This window comes from Lissotriton helveticus, chromosome 2_1 (assembly GCF_964261635.1).
Source record: "Lissotriton helveticus chromosome 2_1, aLisHel1.1, whole genome shotgun sequence".
NCBI classification, from domain to species: domain Eukaryota; kingdom Metazoa; phylum Chordata; class Amphibia; order Caudata; family Salamandridae; genus Lissotriton; species Lissotriton helveticus.
In genome coordinates, this window is record NC_136059.1 from 1,003,562,037 (window position 1) to 1,003,585,484 (window position 23,448).

Below are 23,448 nucleotides of genomic sequence, written 5' to 3' on the forward strand. Positions count from 1 at the left end.
CATGTCCTTCCCAGAACGGAAACAAGCATCCGAGGACCGGCCCGGTTTCGAGGTAACAGGGACTCCACACCACTGGAATCAAGCTAGCCGGGCTGATGAGAGGTGTTACCTCGAAACCGGGCCGGTCCTCGGATGCTTGTTTCCGTTCTGGGAAGGACATGGCTTTTGTAGTTCGGACTGGACTGTTCCCATGGGGCACAGGGTCAGCGTTGATTTGCATATCGCCATTGTCTAACCCAGGGTGGTGTGGAGTGGAAAAACGATGGATTTGGGCCCAGATCTTTTGACTGGGGTGAATGTGTGACTTTGATCCACATTCTGTCCATCATTGTTGTGTTTGCAACTACATGACGATCAGCATCGCTGGAGTACAATCACCATGACATGGTGCACGCCACAAGACTGAGGTGGCTGAGTGTGGACCACAGCCGTAAAGGAGCAGGTCACACTCTGACACATCCACGTGCACAAACAACCACTGACGTCAACAATACATCTGCAGACAAATAATGCACAAGAGTACAAAAACCTTCACAGAGCACAAATAACCCAAGTCTACAACGTCACAGCACCTTAAAAGCACAAATGTCAAAGGCACACCGCCTCCAAGGGATAAGTGGCAGCACAATCACAGCTGCAGGGGCGACTCTCCCACAATGCAGCACACACACATAGCGATATCAGCACATCCACATTGACGACAATGTGGTACACAGTGCAACACTTACACTGCAGAATAGAGGACACAACTGGGTCCGCTTGTGCGTAGAAACTGGCCAATCCCATCTGACATAACAGGAAACTGTGAGATGAAATGTACGTGTACAACCTCACCTACGACATGTAGTCCAAATGTCACTGTCCCGCATTAAATAGTCCGCTCCTCCCAAACAGTCACAATGTACATTGTCATGCAGTCTGTATGTAAACTTGAACAATGCTTTAACATACATGCCAACACAATGTCAAAAAGCATCTCCCCTTGACATTGCAGAGGGACAAACAACAGCTCCAGAAAAGCAGACCAGACAACACTACAGTGATGCTGACGAGGACCTCCACACTTTTGACACCGACTCCCTACAACAGTTCATTGACATCTTAGGCAATCGACCTCCAGGAGCTGGGCAGCCCAGCTGCATCGCGGATACCCCACCCCCTGCACAGACCACACAGCTGGACGCACCCACCACCACGGCTGGCTCCCAGCAGACCACCGAGGCACACATCGCATTCCAAGGTCAGGTGTCAGACTGCCAGAAGAGGGTGGCCAAACAGGTGAGGGTGGGGTTCGACCTCATGGAAGCTGAACTAGACCACATATGTGTGTGTCTAAGTTCCATCAGGGACCACTTACACTCCCCAACAGAGACCCACACTGTGACAGAGACACATGCCTTTGCACATTTCCAGTACTGAACCACGCACAGAGCCACAGGATAATCATCCACACCCCCACGCTGGATTTGCATACGCTGGCCAAGTTTACTCCTCTTACGTCTTAAGTGGGGGATGACAAAGCTACATGTGCAAGGTCTCACCTGCTGCCTGCAGAGACATGGCTGTGTCCACTGTACATGACAATGTAATGTTGTAGGGCCAAGGGGCCCTAATGCATACATCATTAGCACACAGACACACTCAGGTAGTTTGTTGAACTGGCTACAGGCAAGTGCACTCGACACCTTTATTGCCAGGCTCACATGTACAGTGATGACTGTGCTGGAACTGTGTGGGGTGAGTGTAAGCCAGCCCTCATGGAGTCGTTGGTGCTGGCAACAATTTGAACAGTGATCAAAATTATAGTGGAAACAGAAAACACCAGCATAACAGAAACAACTGTGAAGCATCATGGTGGTAGCCGTAGAAAGTACAGTGTTCACCCAATATGCAGCCACAATGGTCCATGAGTTGTGGTGCACTGAGTTAGTGGCACCTGTAGAGCTGAGCAGGGTATCAAGCTGATGGTGGCATCCACAACAGGTGTGAGCAACTCTGATAGTCTGGCAGTCAGACTCTTCCGACTCTGGCAGTAGGTGGTTGGAGGTGGTCCTGACAGTGGTGGCGTCTGCATCCTGCGGTGATGCGACACCCGGGCAGGTCAAGACACAATTTGATGTGTGAGCCCAGGTGGACCGCAGTTGAAGCCGGAGGCAGCAGACAGTGCAGGGCCACAGACACATGGCGTTGATGACCCCCAGTCCATCGACCCAGAGGCCATCCAGTATTCAATCTAACAGGGACCATGACTTGAGCAGCACAGAGTTAGTGGCCCTGGATGTACTGCGGCCGGCACAAGCACACCGCCAAGGGACAGTGACTTGCAGTGCACTGAGGTGCAGCAAGCTGAGCGGGTCCTCGTCGATGTCCAAGGTGTATGTTGCTGAGGGTTGCGGGGGACAGTGGAAGGTGTCCTCCAGTGCATGATGCAGAGGGCAGTTGCTGCCAGAACCAGGCAAATGGAGGAGTGGAATGCTACAGCCTCCTTTTTACCACCAAGTCATTATCTTCTACATGTTGATGGAGACAACCCCCAGTCCATAGACTCACACACAACCAAAGTTCAACCAGAGAGTATCCATGAATGTCGGGGCACAGTCTTTGTGGCACTGGAGCTGAACGGGGATGCAGTCTGCGATGAGGCCTGTACAATGACATAAAATGTGCCATAAATAAATCCAGGCTCAGTTCCGAATGTGTGACCTACTCAACCGCAGTGTAGGCCGGAGGCGGCGGTCAGCAGGGATCCACAGCCACGTGTCGTTGGCTCGCGTGGAACAGAGTCAGTGACACCAGAGCAGTTGTCAGTAGTGTTCGGACACCTCCGTAACAATGATCCTTTTTTGCTCCGGACTGAACTGCATCTTCCTCTTTCTCCTCTCCTGGCGTACAATGATTTGAACTTTGCCATTGAGAAATCAAGTCTCAGTTCCAAATATGTGACCTACTGCCCCACAGTGTGGGCCAAAGGCAGTAGTCATCGAGGGACCACAGACACGTATAGTTGGAATGCTATGCACAGACTTGGTGGCAGCACATCAAAGGGAGTACGGTGACATCAAACGTCCCATGAACATGTGAACTCAGCCATCAGGATATCAAGGCTCAGTTCTAAATGTGTGACCTACTTGACCATAGTGTAGGCCAGAGACAGCGGTAGAGTACGTCAACGAGAAAGATGTACTGCGGAACTGTGTCGCGGAGGCCGTGATGGTCTAAGACTGCTGTCAAGGGAGCGGGCCTCGTGCTTGGAGCTTACACCGGCACGTGCTGGGCCCTCTTTGGCACACGCTGGTGTCGGCAGGTGAGCAGTGAGGCCTGGGCGCGCAGGGGAGGGCAAGACGGGTTCGGGGGACCAGCAGCCTGGGGTGCAGCAAAGGAGGATGGTTATCCTTTTGAGCCTGTAGGGGCAATGACATTGTCTGGTGTTAGGTCTGTGAGGCTGGTGCATTTCCTGAACGTCTGCTGACTTTGTCTGTGCTGGTTCGGGGGAGCTCAGGGGGAGGTGGCGGGCCTGGGGTTGGTGGCAGTGGGTATTCTGGCCCTGTTGGGGCTCTGAGCTGCATGATCAGTAGCTCCATTGCATCTGTTGGTCTTCAGGTGTGGCTGTGGGCTAAGTTCCCTTTTCTGGTGCAGGTTGTCTTCCGACTTTGCACCAGGTCAGAGCATGTGTTAATTGCCTGCTGCTAACGCGCCTTATCGCCTGTTTTGTGGTCTTATCGCCGATCTGGCTGGTTGTTGAGAACGTTGAGGTGTGGTGTTGTCGCAGCTTTTTGCTCTGGAACGTCTACTCTGCATCTCATTAGCATTAGTTGCCGGGGTCATCTGTGGCGATGTTTTTGCGGATGCTATCGCAGGTAAACTGGTGATATGGGCTGTTAGCACCAGCTTGTGAATGGGGCGATAAATTTATCGCAACTTTGGCCGCGATAAAGTGCTAATAAGTCGGCGATAGTTCCTTCAGAATATGCCCCTACTTCTTCTCCTACATGGAATTCTTAAAGGCATGGGGTTAGTCTGAATGGATATACTTTACTCGTAGACAAATGTATTCTTCATTACCTAAGCAGGAAAGGCAAAAACCATCCGTGAAGAAGGAAATAGATGCTTTCCTGCATACTGCGAAGCCCATCTGTGTGAAAGGAAAGGTTCACCGGATTCAGCAGCGGACTTTGGGACTAAATAAGCCTATGTGGCCTCTCAGTTGGAAGAGTCCCTGTTTCTTTGTGGGTGCTGAAAGTTGTTGGGCGTCATGTTAAATTAATTCATACAAATCACTTTTAGTGCACATACCCACTAGACCTCAACTTCATTTTTGTTAAGAACTCCCTCGAAGTTGTTTTTCCCATCGAAAAATGGGAATCTCCATTTTCTGTTTCCAATCCAGACAACTATCTGAATTAGTGACAAACATGCCTCGGGGTACCGACTTAATGCCAGACTTGGAACTGAAGGATTCATTTATTCCTCTCTTGCTCACTGCATGCCACTCTTCAATGTGCCTTCTATGTAGTTGAGAATTATCATTGGTATATATAGGTAGGCAAGGCATACGTCTGAGAAGTCTGTACCACCTAGATAAGCTCTAATCCCATTAATATGACCCCTACGTCACCTGGACACCAAAGGTCTGATTCACAAACTGCCCTTCGTAGTGAGTTTTGTAGTACTACAACACATACTGTACAAACTATTTGCTGATTTTTATGACTTTGCACTCCCCATACTTACGTGTGCTGAGTTCTCTGCTCTGACTACAGAGTATCTGGGTGCAGGAACTCCGCAAACATATGTATAGAAGGTGCAGAGTTTTAAAGCTCTGCACATAGTTTGTGAATTCCGAGAAAGTAGTAAACTTACTACTAAGTGTTAGTTTACCTTTGTGAATTGGACCCACAGTGTCTGTCACTTCCATGAAGATGGATGAAGGGGCCACCAGAAGGAATAGTATTGCTGGCATGAGAGGTTGAAATCTGGCTTTATGTGCCTTGTCTTTTTGCTGCATTAGACGTATTTATTGGAGGTGACAAACTAATATATACATGTATTTTATTTCCATGCCGACTATTGGACGTTTCAATCATTTAACAAAACTAAGAACATGTATTGGTTAGTGTTGAAATTACGTTCATGCTGCAAAAGTCAACAGGTAAATAATAGCTACCCCAAAAAAAGCAACATGCTTCTTGAAAGCAGTAACTTAAAGCAGCACCCTCCATTAGTGCAAATATGGTTACCCCCTTCCTGTGTCCCAAACATCTGGCTCATGCACTTCTATCCCACCTCAATAGACGTATAAGCAAATAACAAGAGATCTCTGATAACCTGACTTAAGACACCCCATGACATTAAGTACCAGAAACAGCTTTACAACACAGACTCACCACATTGAAGTATTCCTATATGTACCGACTGCATAGTCACTAAAGCCACCCCCAGTGGAAGAGAAATCCACAACAGAATAACTGTCAATAGCTGGTCTTCCGTGTGATGTTTGTTGTTGTTCATTGTACGAAGATATGGCCTGTTGCTTTTAGCTCCACTTATTATTATTAAGTGGGTTTTATTAAGCGCAGACAACCCGGAGGCCTCGTAGCGCTGAAATGACTGGGGGACAGGTAAAGGCGATGTAGTTATTTAAAAAGGAGGGTTTTCAATTCCTTCCGGAATTTTAGGAGATTAGGTTCCCCACGCAGGGAGACTGGCAGAGAATTCCATGCCTTAGCTGCATTCCAAGAGAAGGAGCGGCCTCCCCATCTGGCACGTTTGACTTGGTTTTCGGTAGCCAGAAAGGCTGTGCTGGAACGCAGCGACCTGCGGGGGAGATATGGAATGGCCAGCGAGCAGATCATTGCTGGCGCTTCTTTCCACATAGCCCTATGCATAAAGCACATTGATTTGAACAGTGTTCTAGCTTTAATGGGTAACCAGTGGAGTTTTTTTAGGGCAGCAGTCCCTGAGTCCCGCCTGTTTAGGCCCAGCAGGAGACGGGCTGCTGCATTTTGCGTGACCTGGAGCTTCTTTGTTGTGGAGGCTGGGGCCCCTAGGTACAGCGCGTTCCCGTAGTCTAAACGGGACAGGATGATAGCTTGCACCATGATCCTGCGGGCTTGAGGGGGGAGAAGTGGTAGTATTTTCCTGAGCATACGCATCAAGCCAAAACAAGTGGCAGATACGATTGTTGCTTGGTAGGTGAAATTCAAATTGGCATCAAGCCAAATGCCCAGGCTCTTTATTTGAGGTTTGGACTGGGGCTGGGTGCCCATGCATGGGGGCCAGTTTGGTAGCAGGCAGGGGATGTTTGGATTTCCCAGAATCATCAGCTCCGTTTTATCACCATTAAGTTTTAGGTGAGAGCTGGCCATCCATTTGTTAACTGCCACCAAACATTCCTCGAGATTAGGCGAGGAAACGATGGTTTGGTTCACGGAGACGATCAGTTGAGTATCGTCAGCATATGTGACCAGCTCCAGGCCGAATGAGTGAACGATGTCTGCCAAGGGGAGCATATATACGTTAAAAAGGGTGGGACTCAGGGATGAGCCCTGAGGCACACCCTGGTTAAGAGGCCAGGACCTGGAGTGTGTGGTGCCCTCAACTACTCGGAAAGAACGATTTTCTAGGAAAGATTGTAGCCATCGAATGGCTGTTGCTAATACCCCTATTTGTTTAAGACGGTGAATGAGGATGGTGGTGTTTACAGTGTCGAAAGCGGCACTAAGATCCAGCAAAATAATTGCTGTAGTGCCGCCCGAGTCCATCTGTTTCCTAGCTAATTCTGTTACTGTCAAGAGAGCTGCTTCCGTTCCCAACCTGGGGCGAAATCCTGCCTGGGAATCGTGAAGTATGCTGTTAGATTCTAGGAAATGGGTGAGAGATGAGTTGATGTGTCTCTCGAGCAGTTTGCTTACCCAGGGGAGCAAGGATATTGGACGATAATTGGCCATGTTATCTGGATCTAAAGAGGGTTTTTTCAGAAGAGCTCGTACTTGTGCTTTCTTCCAGGCCGTGGGGACTATACCAGTAGTGATGGAGTTATTAAGGATGTTAAGAATAACTGGGCGTATTGTATCTATGATTTTTTTTAAATGGCATGGGGGTGCGGGATCGCTTGGGGATCCAGTTTTAATTTTTTTTATGATAAGCTCCAGGTCGTCCACTTCTACTGGAGGGAATTCTACCAGTCTGTGGGGTGTGATGCCGGGTGGCATGGTTGCTTCGAGGTCAGCTAGATCTGGAGCGACAAATGCCGCTGAAATTAATTGTATTTTATTATAAAAATATTCTGCTTGATTGTTACATCGGGATTGTGCTTTACTGGGGTCAGGGGGGATAGATGGGATATCAATTAAAGATTTTGCGATGTGAAATATTTCTCTGGGACAGTTCTGGGCGTTATTAATTTTGTCTTCAAAGAAGCGGGCCTTGGTTGAGTTAATCTCTGCTTTGTATTCTTTTATGGCATCATGATGGTTTATTTTGGCTGAACTGCAGCGAGTGGCCCTCCAGGTTCTTTCTAACTTCCTACAGTGTCTTTTCATTTCTTTAAGTTTGGGGGTGTACCATGGTGATACCTTAGATTTAGTTTTTTCCCTTAGGGTTGTTTGTGGCAACACATCGTCAAGGGCCTTGGTGACCCATTGAGAGTAGTTGTCATACAATAGAATTGGATCATCTATAACTTGTGGGATGTTGGTAAGTAGGGCATCTGTCCACCTGTCAACAGAGAGCTTAGTCCATTCTCTCCCCTGAAGCAGAGTGCGCGGAGGTGGTGAGGCAGAGGTGGTGTGTTGCCACCGTAGGGGGACCAGGTAGTGGTCAGACCAAGTGAGGGCCAAAGGGGTTCCTACTACTAATCTGTGGTCATTGCTAAATACTCCATCCAGCAGATGGCCTTTCTCATGTGTCGGTTCGAAACCCTTCTGAGTGAGTTGGATAGCTTCCAAATTCTCTAACAAGGCTTTGGTTGAGGGATCGTCTGAATTATCCAGATGGATGTTGATATCACCTAATATGGTGAGGTGTGGGCTAGTGACCGCTAAGTCAGCAACTTTAAGTTGTAAAGAGTCAAGAAAATCTCCCATTTGGTTTGGGGGGCGGTAGATAAGTATACCTGAAAAGGTCGCCGTAGGAGAGAGGTCAAGGTTAAATTGCATGCTTTCGCAGTTAGATATAGAGCCTGCGTTAATCCTACATTGATATTGGTTTTTATAGAGGATTCCTATTCCTCCTCCTCTGCCTTCTGGCCTGTCGACTCTTTGTAGTAAATATCCCTGTTGTAAAAGGGAGGTGATATCAGGGTCTGACGCCTCTTTGAGCCATGTTTCTGTGAGAAAAATGGCATCGGGGCTGCTGTCCTCTAAGAGGATCGACATTTGAACCGCATGTTTGGTAAGCGAGCGGCAATTTAATAGAAACATTTTATATGTTTTAGTGGGTTGTGGATATTTTATCTGGCACGTAGGTTGGTTGCTACAATGGGTACATGCATTAATGGGGTTACTGAGTGCAATAGAGTGTAGGCAGCCTTCAAGGACGGGCGGCCTAAGTTTCAACAGAGTTTGGGAATCATAAGAGATAATGGTGGCATGGTTTGAGGTTAGTTGAGCAGAGGAAGTGGCCCCTAGCCCCGTTCTGGCGCGGACGGGCGCAGACGGGCAGGACTTAGGCACGACTTCGGCGCGAAGTCGGCGCTCCCGCTGCGCTCGTCCGCTGCGCTTCCTCCACAGTGCCATTTATACAGGGGGGGAAGGATACACTGTACCGCTAACCTGCCTGTTCAGCAGCAGGTCAGGGCGGAAGTGAGGTTTCCGAGTTGGGTGCCGGAAATGGTGTTGCTGTGGGCCCGCCGCTCTAACGGCACAAGCCGCGGCGGAACGAAGCCCAGTACAGGGTGAGTAAAATACAATTCCTATTAAACGTTGCACCGAGAGGCGGTGTTTGTGCAGAAGGCAAATTTTAAAAAGTTCACATATATTCTAGCATTACAATCGTTGCGCCAGAATGATTACAGATTGAATAAAGGAAAAGAAACTACCAACATTTTCAGTTCCACAGAGGAATATGTCTGAGGGTCCAATTCACAAAGGAAAACCTAGACCTGGAGTCTAAATTTAGACCTAAAGTCTAAGGGCCTGACCTCAAGTCTAAACTTAGATTTGCGGTCTAAACTTAAATTTCAGGTCTAAGATTACCACTGTGAATTGGGCCTTGAATCCCCCTAAAACACAATAGAGGGATAAAGGTAAATTAAGAAGCACTGGACTAAACCTTGTAACCGAAGAAGGTAGAGCAGACAGATGCTATGGAGCTCACAACAGCTGGAAAGTGACACTGTGAAGTACCAAAAGAAACAACAAGTGTCCTTTTATAGAAAGAAACCTCGCAGTGGAAATTAAAAAAACAGGAAAAAAACCTCTCCACCTTGAATTGGGAAACCTAGGAATAAAGAAGGTAAAGGATTCCAAATTCCCAAAGTTGCGTATGTACTGGATCCAAAAGTCTCACTTAGAAATGTTCTTGAACCAGGGCATGAGCAATGAAAATGGTTGCAACTATTTAGAAGATTCATAAAATAAATTCGCAGAAAACTGATCAAAGGAAGAATAATATATATGTCAGAACAACAATAATTAATTACTGCTTAAGCAGTGGTTCTGGAACCTAAAGTATTCCATGAATGTTTAGGTTCTCATCTACATGAAGAGTGGGGACAGTATGGAGGAAATGGTCTAGAGACAGTTTGCGTTCCATGACAGCCCTCCTCTCGGAGACTCGGAGCAGAGCAGCAGTGCCAAATGCAAGTAATCAATGCCATCTTGCTTTCATCCTCCTGTGGACAGAGACACATCTTCACATGGTTTGAAGTTGTGACCTATTCCTGTGGGAGGAAATAGACCCACACACAAATGTGGGGTATCCTTTTATTAAGAGAATAGTGGGATTGTGTGTGGTAGGATATTTGTTTCTTGACAGAAGTTCTGGAGTTATTCATCAAAGAACACTGGCAATACCTGTAAAAACTGGCAGCAGTGGCAACACTATATGTAATTTATATAACAGAATATGTGATTTTTCTATCTACTCTTTGACATTTGTAGGGCATTCTGTGTTTGGTTGCTCAGTGGACTAATGCATGTAAGTCAGAAACCTGGTTTAACTTCATAGCCACATGTGTTAATTCCAGCGGGTTCACTCAGCATTTTATCTTTCTGATTTCAGCAAAATGAGTGCCATTGATTGGGCAACAATTTGCATCTGTTATTCATCACATAGAATCCCCAAGGGGTGAAAGCAAGCTTCATAAATATGCACATTATGTTATGTTTTTGCAGGTTAAAATTCATACATGCATTCATGCAGGGTACATCACCATTGTTTCCCCAGGCTTTCTAGTTTTCAGAAATATCCTATGCTATTGGGTTTTCCTTGAAGACCACCATCCCTAGGCACAAATACTGCAATCATTTGTATTTGTATTTGTATTTCTTAAGTGCTACTTTCATCCCAAAGGTATTGTGGCGCTGGGAAAACCATGACCTGAAATGAGGATGGTATGATACTGGGGTCATCTGTGAAAAAGGGAAACTAGGCGATAGGCTGCGAAATTTCAACAATTACATCCAAGGGAACAGATGTGTTTTCAGCTTCTTTCTAAATGACATGTAGTCGTCAGCAAGGCGAAGGTCAAAAGGAAGTTCATTCCAGTGAGCGTCTACCAGATGAGAGAAAGAGCAGCCCCTGGAAGCTCCATGAAAACATTCCTTGGTGTCAAGTGTGTGAATCCCTGTTCAAACTCTTTTTTAACCCACTGAAAACCCACACATGTCTGATACCACCACTCAGGAAACCAGCAGGAATACAGATGTGCACCTAGCCTTGGCCGATATATTTTCCTGTGATTGGAAGATATGAGGCAAATAACCAAGTTGTATAGAAAGTTGTTATGAGGCCATCTAAAGCAACAAACAAAACTGCTCTCATTACTCATGTTCCTTCTTTGAGGATGTCTGCAGCAGTTTTGAGAACTATTGTGGCATCATACACTGGATAGCCCCTTTAAAGTCTGATAACATAATGTTCAGTGTGTCCTTCCAGTCAGTCAATCATGGTGAGGAAGTTCTAGAATCCAGCAATCAATACCTTAGCACGTGATGATGTTCAAAATATTTGGTTGTGCTGCATTTCCTTTCAGCCCCAGGGTCATACTTGTGACCAATAGAGAGGTACCCCAAAGAAAATTTTCTCTTTCAATTGCTTTCAAATGTTTCCAAATTTACAGTGCCCCCGCTCATGGGAACCCCAAATCCATGAAAAACCCATACATGTGTGGTACCCCTTTGCTCAGGAGACCTAGAGATAAACAGACATTGGTTAAGCCTTTTCAGGGATTTGTGGCTGCGTGAGGCAGACTGGAGGGAATTACTAAGGGGTCAATTAGGATGGCAGTCAGAAAACCACTCCAACCACCGCAGTAGCGCAAATTAACCGTCCGCATTGACCGAGGTAAAACCAGCAGTCAGATTAGGATGAACTGCCAGAAAAATCCGACCACGGCAGACATATCCCACGAAACTCTGTTGGACCGTCCCGAGCAGGTGAAAATCCATCCACGGTAGTCGGATTTGCTGCGGAAAGACCCCAAATCGCCTTTCGACCTGAGAATTGACTGCACTTGAAATTAGGATATGATTGCGGTGACAGCGGAACGACCAGTTGTTTCCGACAGCCACGATCGCAACAATTGATGAATGGCAGAGCCGGCGGAAGGGCTGTTCTATTCCGACCACAGCAGTCACTCCAGAAGAGTAATGGCGGTCAAAACCAACCACATAGCAAAGCTACCAAGTGTGGCCATTAATCTGGCTCAGCCTCAAAAACACACCTAACACACCGCAATGGCACATCCCCATGGAAAAAGTAAAATATACAAATCCCAGGTCAGCCCATACAACACACCTGACATGAATACTCCATTTTGACCCACCCACATAGCAGAGTATAAAACCAACCCCTTCCTTGACCAGAATCCTTTGCACAACTCCATAACTGAAGGTCCCAACCCCACAGCACAAAGGAGATGCAATTCAGCACACATCACACCCTCATAACCACACACACATCACCACCACCACCTTCACAACTGCACTTTTCCCACATTTGCGCATCACACACCATGTCACAGAAGAAGATGCCCACATTCACTGACAATGAGTTGTCAGTGATGGTAGATGAGGTAATCAGAGTGGAACCACATTTGTTTGGAAGCATGCTTCAATGGACACCAGTAGCTACAAAAAAATCAAATGTGGGCAAGGATATTCAACAAAGTCAATGTAGTAGGGACCAATCCACGCACCCTGTGTGACATCAGGAAGAGGTGGCATGACCTCAAGACCAGGGTGAAAGAGCGTGCCAACAAGAACCATCAGTTGCTCAGAGGACGGGCCGTGGCCCTCCCATTCCACCCCAAACATTCACTGAATGGGGAGGAAGGTGCTTGCCATACTGCATCCAGAGAGTCTCATAGGAATAGCCAGGAGAGTGGAGGCTGGTAAGTTACAAAAATGTTTCCCATTACACTGCTATGTAGTGTCTTGCACAACTACAAAGCTACACTTCCTAAGCCCAAATGCACTTATGTGCAACACACTCTTCCCAACACATGTCTCCGAGATCTAACAGTTACTCCCTTTGAATCACCCCAAAGGTAGCTTGCAACATTCCCAGGGGCCATGCGTACAGGCAGCCAGCACTACAACTCCCACCAGGCCCTCTTGTCCCACAGCAGAACAAAATGGAACACTCCCCCCCCAACCATGTGGCAGCCATTGCATTGCTCACAATCACCTAACAGGTAGGTTGCCATCTTAACAGGGAGGGGGTTTGTGGGTGGGAAGCCAGCACTACAACTCCCACCAGGCCCCCTTGTTCCACAGCAGAGCAGTATGGAACACTCACCCCACCTACAACCATGTGGCAGCCATTTGCATTGCTCACCTTCACCTAACAGGTAGGTAGCCATCTTTACAGGGAGTGGGAAGCCAGCACTACAACTCCCACCAGGCCTCTTTGTTCCACAACTCAGCAGGATGGAGTATTCCACACACACAACCCCCTGGCAGCCATTGCATTGCTCCCTTCAAACTCACAGGTAGGTAGCCATCTTAACAGGGAAGGTTGTTTGTGGGTAGGAAGTCAGCACTACAACTCCCACCACACCCCTTGTCCCACAACTCAGCAGTATGGAACACTCGCCCCACCCACAACCATGTGGCAGTCATTGCAGTGCTCACCTTCACCTAGCAGGTAGGTAGCCTTCTTAACAGGTAGGGGTGTTTGTGGATAGGCAGCCAGGTCTACAACTCCCACCAGGCCCCCTTGTCCCACAGCAGAGCAGGATGAAACACTTTCCCCACCTACAACCATGTGCCAGCTATTGCATTGCTCTCTTTAAACGTACAATTAGGTGTCCATCCTTATACATGTATACATTTATATGAAAGGATTTGATGCAAGCATACTATGTGTCATGCTTTATGGCCTCTGCTCAACATTTAGGTATTGGTGTGCTATGTTTTTTCATGCTCCTTTACTGACACACAGTGGTACATAAAACAGTGTCACTGAAACTTCCTCCTCTTGTCTCCCATGTCTGCAGCTCAAGGTCTACTGGCATAAGGCCATATGGAGGGCCATTGCACGCAAGGTGCGGTCGTTGAGTGTCTCCAACCGACGGCACACACACTGTCACAAGAGGTGGGATGACATCTGCCTGCTGAGCAAAAAGGTGGCAGAAATTACGCTGGGGGTGCTCCCTCGGAGTGGCAGGTTGGCGCGCAAGAGCATGATACCACTAATATCCCGCATCTTGGCAGTGACACGGCCAGCGCTGGATGGACGTTTGAGGGCCCATCCGCAGCAAGTTGAGAGTGAGTATTCTGGGAAGTGTGATTTTGGGTGTGAGTGGCTGCATGAATCCCAACCCTGAGCCAGTGCGCAGCTCTGTGATGTTTCTAGTGTGAGGCAATGGCTTCTAAGTGGTCTCTGTGTTTGAGTGCAGCTGTCATGCATTTTCACAACATGTAGTTTCACATGAGTTTAATGACCCTTGACATTATAAGATGAGATGTGGCCTTGTGACATGTGCTGCATTATGGGTGTCATAGACATCACCTGGCAGTGAACAGCAAGGAGCATCATCCTAGTGAGCTTTTGTAGATGTGTGCTGTGCACAACTTAAAATTAGTGAGAACTACACATCTGACACGAAAGTGCAACTGTAGGTGTGCTTCAAAGCACGACATGGTGGATATCAGGAGCTTATGGCCATTGTAAAAGGACATTTGGGAGTCTGTATCTGTGGTGTTCCCTTAAAGTGATTACATATGTGACAGAGGCAACATGTTGAGATGTATATCTATCTCACCTACAGGCACGTAAGTATGATTAGTATGTTATTTTACAAGGAGGCACAGGCCAGCTGTGACAATATGACATGGGTCATTAATGTCAAGTATGCTTGTTTCCATGCATCTTAATAATCAATGAGAAAGGGACACTTGTATCTACAAAAACCATTGGTTCTCTTTGACAACCCTCATAGACGCTGAAGATTGTAACGATGCGGTTTATTTGTTTTTCCGCCCCTCATCTAGCGTCATGGCATAGTCATTGGGTGGTCAAAGGTATAGTATGCCTGCCTCACCCGAGGCACCTCTGGAGAATGTAGAAGTGTCCAGAGATCAAATGACACCTCCAGAGGGATGGTGTCCAAAGGCCAAACTAAGAGGGTAAATGTAAAAAACAGTTGTTCACCAAAACGACAACTTTATTAGAAAAGGTGAATACTGTCAACTAAAATAACTGGGTATATTCAATAATCGTGTAACTGGATTATCATATATGACATTAGTAAAAAGTCGACATGTTTCAGCTCCTGATGGCCCAGCCGGGTCTACAGAGCTTTCGTCAGGACAAATACAAAAAGGTGGGGGGATTATACTTACACAACTTGTGCAGTATTCATGTGCTTACAGGCAATCACAGATTCATAATCCTGTATATTTGGAAACAAAGACAAAACATCATACTGTTCACATACGTGTGTATACTAGGCATACTTGACTGTTCATTTGTATCACAGTCTCAAGCACAATATTATAATTAATAAGTGCCGTTTTTAAGGGTGCATAATACTTGCTGCACTCAAACTATTAAGGAGAGGTGAAGAAGGGGGGAAAACATTGTGGTAAGGGTCTCAATCAGAACGCGACCACTCTAACTTAAATGGTGCTCTTGTATGTTATGTCGCTATACAGCTTATAGTAATGTTATGCTGCTATGGCGTCATGGGCAACATCAGTCAAGTGCAGTTAGGTTTATTTTCAGGGACTTCTGTGCTGTGTGTTAGAGACATAAATAAAAGTTGTAAACATTATTTTCACGTATGGCAATCTATAAGTATTACCGTTTCTAATACCTTCATTCCCAGGTAATAGTCACTCAATGTTAGAAGGGGCGCCACGGACATTTTAAGATTACAATAGAGTCATTTAGGAGGAATACCTGATTGCTGGGAGAATTCCTCCTCTTCAGGGCGCATAGGGTCGCTATTAATCGTGATCTGGGCTACAAGTATTAAAACAAAGTGTAAATATAATGTAAATATCATAGTGAGCCTGAGGAGCACAGCGAGTACACGCGCTCGAAGGCTTCTATCTTACCCACGTGGAAGTCCAGAAATTTCCTGTGCTGGCTCTGCCCCTGGAAGCGCCGGGCGCGGGCAGATCGTCGCCTTTTGACGCTGTAAATAGACATGGACGAGGTCTGTAGAGTGGAAAACAGACTCGCTTCGTGATTCTTGAAAATACACTAATGTGTGCACAGTTCTCTAGAGCTGTCTAAAATTAGATAAATTAGATAAATGCGCTGTAGGCGCCTAGTGCGGGCCATTAATATTCTTAAGGTCAATTATAAGAATTTACTAAAGAAAGTGTCCCCATTCATCTAGAGTTGGGCAGATTTGTATTGTTAAATAATTCAAACCGATGGGGTGTCTCTATTGATGTAAAAGACATTTCTTTTCAGATGCCCACTGTCTGTTAAGTTACAGCTCACTCAGAGGGCAACAGGCATTAGGTGATGTATCTTTATCCCAAGTTCAGACAAATAAGAAGGAAAATGATAGTTACAGCGCTATGCATAGTAGTGCTATTGCCAGGAATGAGATGGGGATCAGTAAAAATGATGCCAAGGAATATTATCGTTCATTCCCGACACATGGGTCTTCAGACGATTCACCCATCTTTGTTCCTTTTCAAAAAGGATTTGTTCAGCATTTGTGTCTTTTTCTTGAAGCATCTCGAGGACCGTCCACCTCAGGTCGTCACATGTATGGCCAGCTTCAACATAATGGGTACAGAGTTTCGTTGTATTCTTTTTTAATCTCACATTGCTTCGATGTTCACCAATGCGGATTTTAACCTTCCTGCAGGTCATGCCTATATATTGCTGTTGGCAGGGACAGGTGATCAGGTATATCACATGGGTTGAGTTACAATTTGTATGCTGACGTTGAGTCCATAGTAGTTGTTCCGTCAGTTGCAATGTTTTGGTGTTCTTAGTAAATTTACACACCCCACACATACCACAGGGGTAATGCCCAATCACTGGAGCCATGTTTGTATCTCTAATGCTCAGTGGTGGTCGCCTTATCATGGGGCGTGTGTGAACCAACACATCTCTGATGTTTTTAGTCCTTCTGTTGGCAAATCTAGGCTTAGGCCAGTTGTAAGCACCTGAAGTGATAATGGACCAGTTTTTCTTTATCAATTTTTGGACCTTATACGTTGCTGGACAAAAAGTAGTGACACAGGTCACAAGGTCTTTGACTGGTTCTTTTTCGTAGGTCTGTAACAAACAATCGCGTGGTTGGTTGTATGCCCTTTTTCTACACTTGGAAATTACCCGTGGGGTGTAGTCTCTGGCCTGTAGTTTTTCACTAAGGATTCGTGCCTGTTGTGTGTAATCACTGGTTTTACTGCAATTGCGTTTGTGTCGTAAAAACTGGCTATATGGGAGATTGTCTCTTAAGGGTTGAGGATGATAGCTCAGGTACGACAAGAGGCTATTCTTAGCAGTAGGCTTTGTGTATGTCTTAGTTTCCAATTTCCCATTTTCGCAGAAAAGCGTCAGGTCCAGAAAGTCAATGCTCTTGTTGCTTGCTGTGAACGTGAATTTCAGCCACCGGTCCTGCCCATTTAACCAATCGATGAACATCTGTAGATCTTGTTTGATATCCCAGATCAATAAAACGTCATCAATATATCGTTTCCAGTCAAGTATACTGGAAACGAATGGGTTTTGGTTGTGTAGAACACAGTTTTTTTCAAATTGACTGACGTATAGTCTGGCTACCGAAGGAGCAAAGGCACTGCCCATAGAGGTTCCATGGCATTGTAAAAAAAGTTGTTTATTGTATTCAAAATAGTTCTCCTTCAATGCCATGTGGCAACATTCCAAAATAAAATGACGGGGGGTTCGATATGTCCATTCTTCTTGGAAGAGTAAGTCTTCAAGCATTTGCATCGTTTCGTCCTGAGGTAAACTCGTGTACAGGGATTCGACATCTAATCCCACTAGGAGCATAGTGTCCGGATCGAAATCTCTGTTCGCAATCTGTACTAGAAGATCTCGTGTATCTTTAAGATATGTCGGTGTCCGCTGCACAACAGGTTTTAGGAATTGGTCGGCAAACTTGGACAATGGTTCGAGAAGAGAACCAATACCCGAAACTATCGGGCGACCCGGTGGAGGGAACTTGTTTTTATGGGTTTTTGGTAGAGAATAAAAGAAGGGGACTTTTGTAGATCTTGGTGTTAAATAGTCTGCTTCCTTCTTAGAAATCCACCCATTCACCTCCGCTTCATGTGTCATAATTGCTATAGTGTTGGTAATCCTCTCGGTGGGGTCAGAATCAAGTCGTTTATAAAAAGTTTCATTTGAAAGTAAGGCGAGGCACTCTTGATTATAACCTTCCTTTGTCAAAATGACAACCCCCCCACCCTTGTCCGCGGGTTTGATGACTATATTGTCATTGTCTCTCAGCTCTGTTAGGGCACGGCGTTCATGTCTGTTCAGATTCTGGAAGACTTTTTTATTGTGATCCAAGTTGTCAATGCCTTTGAGAATCGCCTGCTCAAATGTTAAAATTTCCAGTGGGACCGCATTGGTAGGAGGTACGAATTTTGATTTTCTTCGTAACGTCGTGTCTCCTTCATTACATTGAGTTGGTGATCCATCAAAGAAAGCTTTTAATTTTAGAGTTCTACAGAATTCAGACAACTCACACTTGAGTTTAAATGGATCTAGGGGGGGAGTTGGAACAAATCCAAGACCTTTGTTGAGGATGGTCACTTGGTCAGGTGTCAGAGGAAATTCCGATAGATTGACAATCAAAGAGTTTTTTTGTTTGTCTCCGACTGGGCTGATGACATACTCCGTGTTTGTACATTGGGTAGATGGTCTTGCCAGGTCAGATTTTTCTTCTTGCTTCTTGGTTGATTTTGGCCTCGACCTAAAAAAGATTGCTGTGTTTGATGTGAGGTACTAGCCATAGGCATCGGCATCATCTGGTTTCCCATTTGTGGCTGTTGATCCATATTGGGATGGTAAGGGTTCATCCATCCACCAAAAGGAGGCATGTAAGGTTGGAAGAAGGGCATTGGATTTCCTTGAAAAAAGGGCGGTCTTTGCCATCTGTTCCCTCTATTACCTCTATTGCCTCTATTACCTCGCCTCGGTCCTCGGTATCTAGGATTGTAACCACCTCTTCTTGTCGGTTGTTGTTCAGGGTTCCCTTCCGATCCATCTGACGACCAACCCGTTGAGTCGGCGTCAGAGCCAGTATCTGTTGCCGTGTAATCTTCCTTCGAATACGGGTGCATACGTTCCTGGCTAAACTTCTTTACGTCTTTAGCTAGTTTTTGTAATTTTGTTTGCATAAGGAACTCTTGAGTTTCATCCATTTCCTTTGTAATCTCTTCTAATCTTTTCTTATAGATGAGAGGATTGATGTTTCTTTTCAATTCATGTTCACAGGTTTGTATCTCTGCAAGTAGAGCCTCCGAGAGTCTTTTGGCTGTCTTGACTATCGGAACTAAATAGTCAAGGGTGCACTTCCACGATATGGACGACCAATCGCGACGAAATGCTAGATCGTGCAAAAAAATTCTAGGGGCATTTGATATCCATAGGCCTCTAGGTGCAGTTTTAGATCGTAAATACTCAGTCATTATGATACCATGGATGGCAGTTCGTATCTGTTCTCTTTTTTTATTAGACAAAGTATCCCAATCATCTGTCTGCGCAATCGCTTCAGAAAGATCCGTGTTTTGAAGCAGGGCTGCACCGCTAGGATCTCATCAATGTCGCTTCCGGTAAAACTCAGACCACTATTACCCTCCATCATTCACCACTCGAAGTTTGGAACACAAAAAACACACTATCACGCTGCTATCTGGGATTATAGTGCGGATAGATTCTTCCCACAGCTGCACGCTGCTTAAAGTCATTCATCAAAGGAGAGGGATGAGGAATTCTTGTCCCGTTCAGTTCCCCAAGGACAATATCTTAATAATCAATGAGAAAGGGACACTTGTATCTACAAAAACCATTGGTTCTCTTTGACAACCCTCATAGACGCTGAAGATTGTAACGATGCGGTATATTTGTTTTTCCGCCCCTCATCTAGCGTCATGGCATAGTCATTGGGTGGTCAAAGGTATAGTATGCCTGCCTCACCCGAGGCACCTCTGGAGAATGTAGAAGTGTCCAGAGATCAAATGACACCTCCAGAGGGATGGTGTCCAAAGGCCAAACTAAGAGGGTAAATGTAAAAAACAGTTGTTCACCAAAACGACAACTTTATTAGAAAAGGTGAATACTGTCAACTAAAATAACCGGGTATATTCGATAATCGTGTAACTGGATTATCATATATGACATTAGTAAAAAGTCGACATGTTTCAGCTCCTGATGGCCCAGCCGGGTCTACAGAGCTTTCGTCAGGACAAATACAAAAAGGTGGGGGGATTATACTTACACAACTTGTGCAGTATTCATGTGCTTACAGGCAATCACAGATTCATAATCCTGTATATTTGGAAACAAAGACAAAACATCATACTGTTCCCATACGTGTGTATACTAGGCATACTTGACTGTTCATTTGTATCACAGTCTCAAGCACAATATTATAATTAATAAGTGCCGTTTTTAAGGGTGCATAATACTAGCTGCACTCAAACTATTAAGGAGAGGTGAAGAAGGGGGGAAAACATTGTGGTAAGGGTCTCAATCAGAACGCGACCACTCTAACTTAAATGGTGCTCTTGTATGTTATGTCGCTATACAGCTTATAGTAATGTTATGCTGCTATGGCGTCATGGGCAACATCAGTCAAGTGCAGTTAGGTTTATTTTCAGGGACTTCTGTGCTGTGTGTTAGAGACATAAATAAAAGTTGTAAACATTATTTTCACGTATGGCAATCTATAAGTATTACCGTTTCTAATACCTTCATTCCCAGGTAATAGTCACTCAATGTTAGAAGGGGCGCCACGGACATTTTAAGATTACAATAGAGTCATTTAGGAGGAATACCTGATTGCTGGGAGAATTCCTCCTCTTCAGGGCGCATAGAGTCGCTATTAATCGTGATCTGGGCTACAAGTATTAAAACAAAGTGTAAATATAATGTAAATATCATAGTGAGCCTGAGGAGCACAGCGAGTACACGCGCTCGAAGGCTTCTATCTTACCCACGTGGAAGTCCAGAAATTTCCTGTGCTGGCTCTGCCCCTGGAAGCGCCGGGCGCGGGCAGATCGTCGCCTTTTGACGCTGTAAATAGACATGGACGAGGTCTGTAGAGTGGAAAACAGACTCGCTTCGTGATTCTTGAAAATACACTAATGTGTGCACAGTTCTCTAGAGCTGTCTAAAATTAGATAAATTAGATAAATGCGCTGTAGGCGCCTAGTGCGGGCCATTAATATTCTTAAGGTCAATTATAAGAATTTACTAAAGAAAGTGTCCCCATTCATCTAGAGTTGGGCAGATTTGTATTGTTAAATAATTCAAACCGATGGGGTGTCTCTATTGATGTAAAAGACATTTCTTTTCAGATGCCCACTGTCTGTTAAGTTACAGCTCACTCAGAGGGCAACAGGCATTAGGTGATGTATCTATATCCCAAGTTCAGACAAATAAGAAGGAAAATGATAGTTACAGCGCTATGCATAGTAGTGCTATTGCCAGGAATGAGATGGGGATCAGTAAAAATGATGCCAAGGAATATTATCGTTCATTCCCGACACATGGGTCTTCAGACGATTCACCCATCTTTGTTCCTTTTCAAAAAGGATTTGTTCAGCATTCGTGTCTTTTTCTTGAAGCATCTCGAGGACCGTTCACCTCAGGTCGTCACATGTATGGCCAGCTTCAACATAATGGGTACAGAGTTTCGTTGTATTCTTTTTTAATCTCACATTGCTTCGATGTTCACCAATGCGGATTTTAACCTTCCTGCAGGTCATGCCTATATATTGCTGTTGGCAGGGACAGGTGATCAGGTATATCACATGGGTTGAGTTACAATTTGTATGCTGACGTTGAGTCCATAGTAGTTGTTCCGTCAGTTGCAATGTTTTGGTGTTCTTAGTAAATTTACACACCCCACACATACCACAGGGGTAATGCCCAATCACTGGAGCCATGTTTGTATCTCTAATGCTCAGTGGTGGTCGCCTTATCATGGGGCGTGTGTGAACCAACACATCTCTGATGTTTTTAGTCCTTCTGTTGGCAAATCTAGGCTTAGGCCAGTTGTAAGCACCTGAAGTGATAATGGACCAGTTTTTCTTTATCAATTTTTGGACCTCATACGTTGCTGGACAAAAAGTAGTGACACAGGTCACAAGGTCTTTGACTGGTTCTTTTTCGTAGGTCTGTAACAAACAATCGCGTGGTTGGTTGTATGCCCTTTTTCTACACTTGGAAATTACCCGTGGGGTGTAGTCTCTGGCCTGTAGTTTTTCACTAAGGATTCGTGCCTGTTGTGTGTAATCACTGGTTTTACTGCAATTGCGTTTGTGTCATAAAAACTGGCTATATGGGAGATTGTCTCTTAAGGGTTGAGGATGATAGCTCAGGTACGACAAGAGGCTATTCTTAGCAGTAGGCTTTGTGTATGTCTTAGTTTCCAATTTCCCATTTTCGCAGAAAAGCGTCAGGTCCAGAAAGTCAATGCTCTTGTTGCTTGCTGTGAACGTGAATTTCAGCCACCGGTCCTGCCCATTTAACCAATCGATGAACATCTGTAGATCTTGTTTGATATCCCAGATCAATAAAACGTCATCAATATATCATTTCCAGTAAAGTATACTAGAAACGAATGGGTTTTGGTAGTGTAGAACACAGTTTTTTTCAAATTGACTGACGTATAGTCCGGCTACCGAAGGAGCAAAGGCACTGCCCATAGAGGTTCCATGGCATTGTAAAAAAAGTTGTTTATTGTATTCAAAATAGTTCTCCTTCAATGCCATGTGGCAACATTCCAAAATAAAATGACGGGGGGTTCGATATGTCCATTCTTCTTGGAAGAGTAAGTCTTCAAGCATTTGCATCGTTTCGTCCTGAGGTAAACTCGTGTACAGGGATTCAACATCTAATCCCACTAGGAGCATAGTGTCCGGATCGAAATCTCTGTTCGCAATCTGTACTAGAAGATCTCGTGTATCTTTAAGATATGTCGGTGTCCGCTGCACAACAGGTTTTAGGAATTGGTCGGCAAACTTGGACAATGGTTCGAGAAGAGAACCAATACCCGAAACTATCGGGCGACCCGGTGGAGGGAACTTGTTTTTATGGGTTTTTGGTAGAGAATAAAAGAAGGGGACTTTTGTAGATCTTGGTGTTAAATAGTCTGCTTCCTTCTTAGAAATCCACCCATTCACCTCCGCTTCATGTGTCATAATTGCTATAGTGTTGGTAATCCTCTCGGTGGGGTCAGAATCAAGTCGTTTATAAAAAGTTTCATTTGAAAGTAAGGCGAGGCACTCTTGATTATAACCTTCCTTTGTCAAAATGACAACCCCCCCACCCTTGTCCGCGGGTTTGATGACTATATTGTCATTGTCTCTCAGCTCTGTTAGGGCACGGCGTTCATGTCTGTTCAGATTCTGGAAGACTTTTTTATTGTGATCCAAGCTGTCAATGCCTTTGAGAATCGCCTGCTCAAATGTTAAAATTTCCAGTGGGACCGCATTGGTAGGAGGTACGAATTTTGATTTTCTTCGTAACGTCGTGTCTCCTTCATTACATTGAGTTGGTGATCCATCAAAGAAAGCTTTTAATTTTAGAGTTCTACAGAATTCAGACAACTCACAC

The 23,448-nt window shown here is 45.2% G+C and overlaps 1 protein-coding gene across 1 annotated transcript in view; it reads left to right on the top strand.

Moving 5' to 3' along the window:
- Positions 1–23,448, top strand: part of LOC144819573 (uncharacterized) — a 59,056-nt gene that overhangs the window by 23,616 nt on the left and 11,992 nt on the right. Inside the window, exon 2 of the mRNA XM_078677408.1 lies at positions 13,661–13,931. Coding sequence (XP_078533534.1) covers positions 13,661–13,931 — 271 coding nt within the window. The remainder of the gene's footprint in view (positions 1–13,660; positions 13,932–23,448) is intronic.